The sequence below is a fragment of the Cebus imitator genome, unplaced genomic scaffold (assembly GCF_001604975.1).
Source record: "Cebus imitator isolate Cc_AM_T3 unplaced genomic scaffold, Cebus_imitator-1.0 Scaffold427, whole genome shotgun sequence".
Taxonomy (NCBI): Eukaryota; Metazoa; Chordata; class Mammalia; order Primates; family Cebidae; genus Cebus; species Cebus imitator.
In genome coordinates, this window is record NW_016107742.1 from 1,507,012 (window position 1) to 1,514,140 (window position 7,129).

Consider the following 7,129-nt stretch of genomic DNA (forward strand, 5'->3'; position numbering starts at 1 on the left):
CTGAAACCATTTTCTACTTAAGTGGTTCTCCACTGGGAGCGGTTTCTCCCCTCTCTCCAGGAGACATTTACCAACGTCTGGAGACAGTTGTGATTGTCCTAAGCAGGTGGGGGAGGGTGCTCCTGGAATCTGCTGAGTAGGGGTCCCAGATGCTCCTAAACGCCCAGGAATGCACAGGACAGCTGCCCGCAACAGAGAATCACGCAGCCAAAAATCTCAACAGTGCCAGGGTTGAAAAAGTCTGCTCCACACGAATCTATTGCCTAAATGCAGAGTGCACGTCCTGGAAATGTAAGTCCTCTGGGGCTGAGCTTTTAGTCTCCTGGGTTTACCTACTCCAAAAAGAAATTTTAGAAGAGCGACCTCAAGGCATTTCCCATCTCCTGAGACGTGGGGGTCACTGAAGAGGTGGTGGGGCCAGGCAGAGGGATATGTCAGGATCCCCAGGAAGGAGAATGATTCTGTCCCAGGGACTGGTCTCTCTGAACAGGGCCCAAACCCCGTGACAGCACCATCCAGTTCCTTATGCTGGAGCAGACAACACTGGCTCTTTGTCTCCCCGAACTGGGCAGGGTGATGGGAAAGCCCCTGGGGGCCCGTCCTTCCTGCAGGGCCAGGGATGGGCCTGCGGCTTTGGGGGCAAGTGAGAAGCAGTTTTCACTGTAGCCCTGGGAACTCTTGGGAGAGAAACTCTGTGGTCCCACCTTCTTGGCATCTGGGCTGAAGGAAGGAGACTGAGATGCGCTCTCAGAGATCCTTTCCCCTGGCCTAGATCCAGCTTGGAAACCCAGGGCCTGTGTGCCATGTCCATCACCACCTTCCCGTGGAGTGAGGGCCCGGCCTGCCCATGCCGGGGCTCTCCTTTCCCAGTTCCATGTGTGGCCATGTGGTCACGCATCTGTCACTAAGTAGGGCTGAGAGGCTGCAGCAGCACGTGCTCAGGAGGCATGCACCTACTCCTGGGACTGAGGAACCAAACACTGGGCAAAGGGGTGCTCTGTGCCAGCTCAGCGCTCCATGTCATAGAAAGGGAGTGGGGACAAATCCTAGGCTTGTAATTGGCAGCCTAGAGACAGAAAGGCAGTGGGGTCAACAGTCTTGGCTCCTGGAGTACCCCTCTCTTTTGCCATGTCCTTGTTTTGGCAAAAGACCCTCTCTGTCACATGTCCCCCACTTCTCAGGCACCTGATGCCTCACTGCTGCTCTGCTTGGCATTCTAGGGCCTGGGGAGCAGAGAAAAAGGGCCCCTGGCAGCTCACTCCTCCTCACCCAGCCCTTCTGCTCCAAGGTTGTCCGCAGGGGTCTGAGGGATGTTCTTTAAGGACCCCTGCTGTGGTCTGAAGTTCCTCCCTTGAGGCAGGTTTCCCACCGTGCCCAGGAAGCTCCTCATGCCCTCGCCTCCTTCCAGCCTTTCTCTCTGAGAGTAGATGCTGGCAGGAGGGAAGAGACTGGCTGGTGGGTTGTATAGCTCCACTCCAGACCTCAGGCTCACCCAAAACTCCTGCTCAGGCCCCTTCCCATCACACCGGACCAGAACGCAGGAAGGGCACAGCGGGAGGACGGGCGCTCACTGCACGGAGGTGGTCAGCCAGGGGCAGTTTGCAGGGGCATTTTATTCATGGTCACGGTGGAGAATTACAGAGTAGAGAAGGCCGGCGTCCCCCTTCCCCACCTGCCTAGGTCCTGGGGAAATGGAGAGAGGAGGAAGCGCCTGTGTGGGACAGAGGTTTCCAGGTCTCAGAGATCAGAGGGATGGGAGAGAAATGGCAAGGACAGGTGAGAAAGGGGCTGGAGACCTGAGCCTGGACTGGGGAGCTGGGCCCTGGAGAAGACTCAGGAAACACAGCCATCCCTGTCCTCTCCCCAGGCGAGAACCTTAGTTTTCCCCCTTAGTGGGCAGGATGGAAATGCTAGAAACCTTACTCTCATCTCCCTGAAGAAAAGTCTTGATTAGGAATGTCCCCTTAGTCTGACTAGCAGTGAGGTGGGAGAGGAGGGGCACCCTGCCTTGGTTTTCCCCGATGCCACCTTGCACCTTCCCTGCAATGCCCCCACCTTGGGTCCAACTCCACCCCTTCAAATCCTGCAATTTCAGCCCACGTCCAGCCAGGTGAAGGTACTAACCCAGAGACTGACTTTGGAGAACTCCCTAACTTCCCACCTTCCTCTCTAATTCAGGAGGATCCAAGGGCCACACTGCTTTGAGCCTCTCCAGATTGGGGGAGGTGAGGTTTTCCTCCCCACTTTTGAGTCTGCGGGTCTCTGGGCAGAAGCCCTCCCTGGGATCCAGGCATCCCTTTGCCCCTATCATGGGAGCAGGCTTTACCTCCAGCCCCTCGGGCCTGAGGGACAAGGGCTGAAGCCTCTCACCCGCACCCTGTCCCAGCCCGGCCAAGAGAGGACGCCCTGGAAAATGCCAGGTCCCTGGGAGGCTCCTAGGTCCTGGGAGCAGGGTGCCTGGCTTGAAGACCCCTGGGAGCTGCTGCTCTGATGGAAGAGGAGGCAAGAAGGGCCCCGAGAGGCAGGTCCAGTCGGAGGTGAGAGGGGGCAGGAGGGGAGGGGTGAAGGAGGCAACTCCAGGCAGCTCTCCTTGGACACTCCCCAAATGGCAGCAAGGGCCCAGCTGGCAGGGGCCTGGGGCAGAGCCAAGTCCTAGAGAAAGAAAGAGAGAAAGGGTCAAGGGAGCCCAGCGTCTCTCAGATGCCTCCTGCTCCTCCCATTTCCCAGGCCTTCTTGTTTCTTGCTTGGAAGCCTCTCTTCCTCGCCCCACTGCCCTTCCTTTTCTTTCTGTCTTATTATTATTATTATTATTTTTGAGAGAGTCTCTCTCTGTCACCCAGGCTGCAGGGCAGGCTTGAACCCCTCCCGGGTTCAAGCGACCCTCCCACTTCAGCCTCCTGAGTAGCTGGGATTACAGGCGCGTGCCACTACGCCTGGCTAATTCTTGTGTTTTTTGTAGAGATGGAGTCTTGCCATGTTGCCGGCTTTGCCCTTCCTTTTCTGCTTTGCTTTTCTCTTTTGAGACAGAATCTCTCTCTGTCACCCAGGCTGGAGTGCAGTGGCGTGATCTCGGCTCACTGCAATCTTCACCCCCCAGGTTCAGGCAATTCTCCTGCCTTAGCCTCCTGAGTAGCTGAGACTACAGGCACCCACCACCATGCCTGTAGTCTCAAAATGCAGGCGTGGTGGTAGGCGCCTGTATTTTGTGTTTGTCAAATTGTATTTGTAAAATACAAAAAAATATTTTTGGCATTTTTAGTGGAGACGGGGTTTCACCATATTGATCAGGCTGGTCTCGAACTCCTGACCTCAGGTGATCCACCTGCTTTGGCCTCCCAGAGTGCTGGGATTACAAGCGTGAGCCACCATGCCCAGCCCCTTTTCTGCTTTTCTTTAGGCCTCATCATAAACTCCACTCTTTGGAGAAGCCTTCCGAGACCCCCAGCCTAGGCGAGGGTACCTGCTGCCTGTCCTCACGCCTCCCTGAACCTCTCCTCCAGGGCACTCAGCTGAATTAGGCTCATGTAGTCATTTGTGTGTTTATTTATTTAATGTCTGTGAGCCCAACTCTGTGAAGGAAGGAGCTGTCTTTGTTTTATTTTCCCTAGAATCTACCCAGTCTGGACACACTGAGTGCTCCAGAAAAACATGTCAGCGTGTAAGGCAAGGACGGTGTCTGCTTTATCTCAGCGGATCCATTCTTCGCTCCCTGCGCCTGCTGCACGGGCCTGCAGTCTAGCCAGGCAAGGACTGGATGTGTGGCCTTGGGCTTGTCATTTCCATTTGCAGTCCTCTGTTTCTTCATCCATAAAATCCCCTCTCCTAGCTTACCGTAAGCTGCGTCATGGGGAAGAAGGGTCCTGCAGAGTTCATGACTGGGAGGCCCAGGGCAGGCGTGGGGCGCCCCAGCTTCCCTCTTCTCTGTCTCACTCTGGTCCATAACTCTCCTCCTGCAAAAGGGCTTCCTTCTTCTTGCTCCTTCCAATCCCGACTCTCTCCCTCTCCCACCCTGCCGGGGCCCTGCAATAGGGCCTCCCAGCTGGCGGCCTTGGAGACCACTGTACAGAGCTCCACATCACTTTCTGCATGCCAACAAGCCTGACTGCAGTTCCACATTTTTCTTAGCAAGACCACGTCATTCAACTCAAAGAACAAGCGTCGGCCCAGCGGAGCCACATTGGTCGGACTACAGTGAGTAAAAACTGGAAAAGCAAATTGGTTATTATTGACCACGTCCAATGTATTTGATAGGAGCAAGATTTCTGAAGTCAGATCTATGTAGGGAGAAAATGGCGACAATGATCCTCCAGGAGAAGCAGCTGGGTGGAGACCCCGGTCAGAGCAGCCTCTCTCTGGGTCATTGTCCTTTTCCCTGTATCCCGAGATGAGGTGGGACTGCTGTCCCACAGGAGGGCTGTGTCCCCCGGGCTCCTGAGGTCAAGGCATGGGGAAGAGAGGTTTTATTTCTAAGAGTCCTCCTCTCATTCCACCACCGGGTCCCAACCTTTCTCGGCACCAGCCCGGCAGTCCCCTGGTTCCAGCGCCATAGTCCCGGGCTCCCAGAAGCAGCTTCCTTTCCTGGCACAAAATGCCCTGAGCAAGGATGGAGGCGAGGGGCTGGCACAGGCTTCTGGAATCTCAGTTCAGAAGTGAGGCATGTGGCTGCTCCCAACCTTCTGGTGACCTACAGCTGCTTAGCCTCCCTTAGGGCCCAGCATAGGCAGGGCTTGTGTGCTTGGCTGCAGAGGGGAGGGAGGTGCAAAATAGTCCACTCCAAATGGGGCCTGGGAGGGAATCCTCCCCTCCCCTCCCCTCCCTTTCCCTCCTTTCCCTCCCCCTCCCACCTCTTTCTTTTCTTTTTTTCTTTCTCTTTCTTTCTTTCCACCTGGAGAGGGAATACTTTTTTCTTTCCTTCATAGTTTCCCAAAGAGAACAGCTCTGTGCCCAAGGCATTCCCAGAGCTGGGAGGGGGTGGGTGGGGGTGGAGGAACAGGGAGGCTGTCCAGGTGCTGTTTAGCTCTGGGCTGCCAGACCAGACCCAGCGAGTCCCAGCAGGCCCTGGGCCACCCCACACCCATGGCCTCAGCTGTACTCCTGAGGTGCAGAGCTTGGGGCCCCCAGCAGCTCAGGGGTGGGGTGAAGGCCGTGGATCCTTCTTCCATGAAATTGCCTGGAGTGAAGGGGCAATGCTTGGGCCCTGCACGAGAGCCTGGGGCTGGTCAAGTGTCTCTGTGATCTTTTTCACAGAAAATCTGCTATCGTCAGTTTCCAGCTCACAGCCTCTGTAAGAGCTGATGTCTGCCTACACTTTCACCTTCTTGCACGAAATGACCATGTGCCCCTGCGCTGGCCTCCTCCCAGTCCCTCTGTCCTGTCCCAGGGCCATTGCACACACTATTCTCTTGCTCGCTATGCTCTCTCTACTCCCTCTGAGGTAAGCTAGCACCCGTGTACAGTTTGGATGTCATCTCAAATGTCACTTTGTCAAGGAGGTCTTCCCTGATGCCTGCCATGCCCTTCTCCTCTGCAGCAGTTAACACAGTTAAAATCACTTATCGATCATCAGTTGGATGTCTGCGCCCCCCTTGCCTGTTAAGTCCTATAAAGGCAGTGCTGCTCACTTTGGCTCCCAGCCCCTAGGCCAGTGCCTGGCACGTTAAACAGGAAGTCATTAAGCATCTGATGAAAGAAGAAACGAATGAGTGAGTGAATGAGTGAAAGAACTCTATCTTCCCAGGCTCTCTCCAGCTGAGCCTCCTTCATCCCATGGCCCTTGTCTTGGTTCCCGCCCTGCCATCGCCTGCCTAGATGATCTGCAAAGCCCCCCAACTCCAGTGTGCCTCCTTCAACTCAAACTCCACGCACAACACAGGTCATCTGCATAAAACGAAAATCTGACCGCGACTCTTCCTCCCTGTCTTCCCTGCCCGCGTGAGAAAGTCCTGCTCCCTTAGCATGGCTTGTGAGGCCTCTGTGGCCCGACATCTGTTTGCCTTGCCAGCTCCATCTCTCATCTGACCCGCTTGTTCCCACCCCATCACCAGATCAGCTCTCCAACAGCAAGCTACTGGCAATTCTCCAGATTTGCTACACCTGTTCACAGCTTTTTGCTTTATAAATGCTATTCCTGGCCAGGTGTGGTGACTCACACCTGTAATCCCAGCACTTTGGGAGGCCAAGGCAGGTGGACCACGTGAGGTCAGGAGTTTGAGACCAGCCTGGTCAACATGGTGAAACCGCATCTTTACTAAAAATACAAAATTTATCCAGGCATGGTGGTGCACGCCTGTAATCCCAGCTGCTTGGGAGGCTGAGGCATGAGAATCGCTTGAACCTGGGAGGCAGAGGTTGCAGTGAGCTGAGATCACACCACTGTGCTCCAGCCTGGGCAACAGAGTGAGACTCTGTCTCAAAAATAAATATATAAATAAATAAAAATAAATAAATGCTGTTTCCTCTGCGTAGGCATCTTTTTCCATCTCCTTCACCTGCCCCAGCGTTGCGCCGTCTGGGCAGCTCCAGTTCCTTCTCTGGGCCTGGATGTTTACCGCCTAGTGCCTACCTGAATGCCAGCAGCAGTCGCTGGGAGTAATCCCATCTCTGCTCCCCACTAGGTTCTGAGCCTCTTGAGGGCTGTATGTCAGCTCTGAACCCCCACACCTAGTAAATAGCTGGTGCTCAGTAGGTTGGTTGAATGAATGAATGAGTTATATAGTATCCCTTGTCTCATGCCCCGTCAGCCATGTGCTCCGCCAGGAAGGCCCTCCCTCCTTCTGGCAAAGATTCCCTGGGCCCTCCCAGCCCTGAGCACTCACGGTGGATGCTACTGCTGCTCCCCTTCTTATCCCCAGAGGCCTCTGGTGGCCCCCGGGGGGTCTGCTGTTCCACCAGCTGCTCCACCATGGCCTGATGGGTGAACAGCATGCTGTGCAGGAGCTGAGGGGGAGAAGTAGGCATGGGGTGGGATGGGCTCTCCCTGGCATGTATTCTCCAGTACGTAGACAGTTGCTAAAACAATAAAATACTCTCATACTGATTGTTTTTTTCTGCTGTTTTTTTTTTTTTTTTTTTTTTTTTTTTTTTTTTTTTTTTTTTTTTGCACATAATTTGAGTTATTTGAAATTTGCTG

General features: G+C 54.6%; 1 protein-coding gene across 1 annotated transcript in view; it reads right to left on the bottom strand.

The window, feature by feature from the left end:
• Window positions 1–1,595: 1,595 nt before the first annotated feature.
• Window positions 1,596–7,129, bottom strand: part of ETV3L (ETS variant transcription factor 3 like) — a 7,215-nt gene continuing 1,681 nt past the window's right edge. The window contains exons 4-5 of the mRNA XM_017509937.1: window positions 6,816–6,936; window positions 1,596–2,652 (exon numbers count right to left, since the gene is read on the bottom strand). Coding sequence (XP_017365426.1) covers window positions 2,150–2,652; window positions 6,816–6,936 — 624 coding nt within the window. The 3' untranslated portion in view covers window positions 1,596–2,149. The remainder of the gene's footprint in view (window positions 2,653–6,815; window positions 6,937–7,129) is intronic.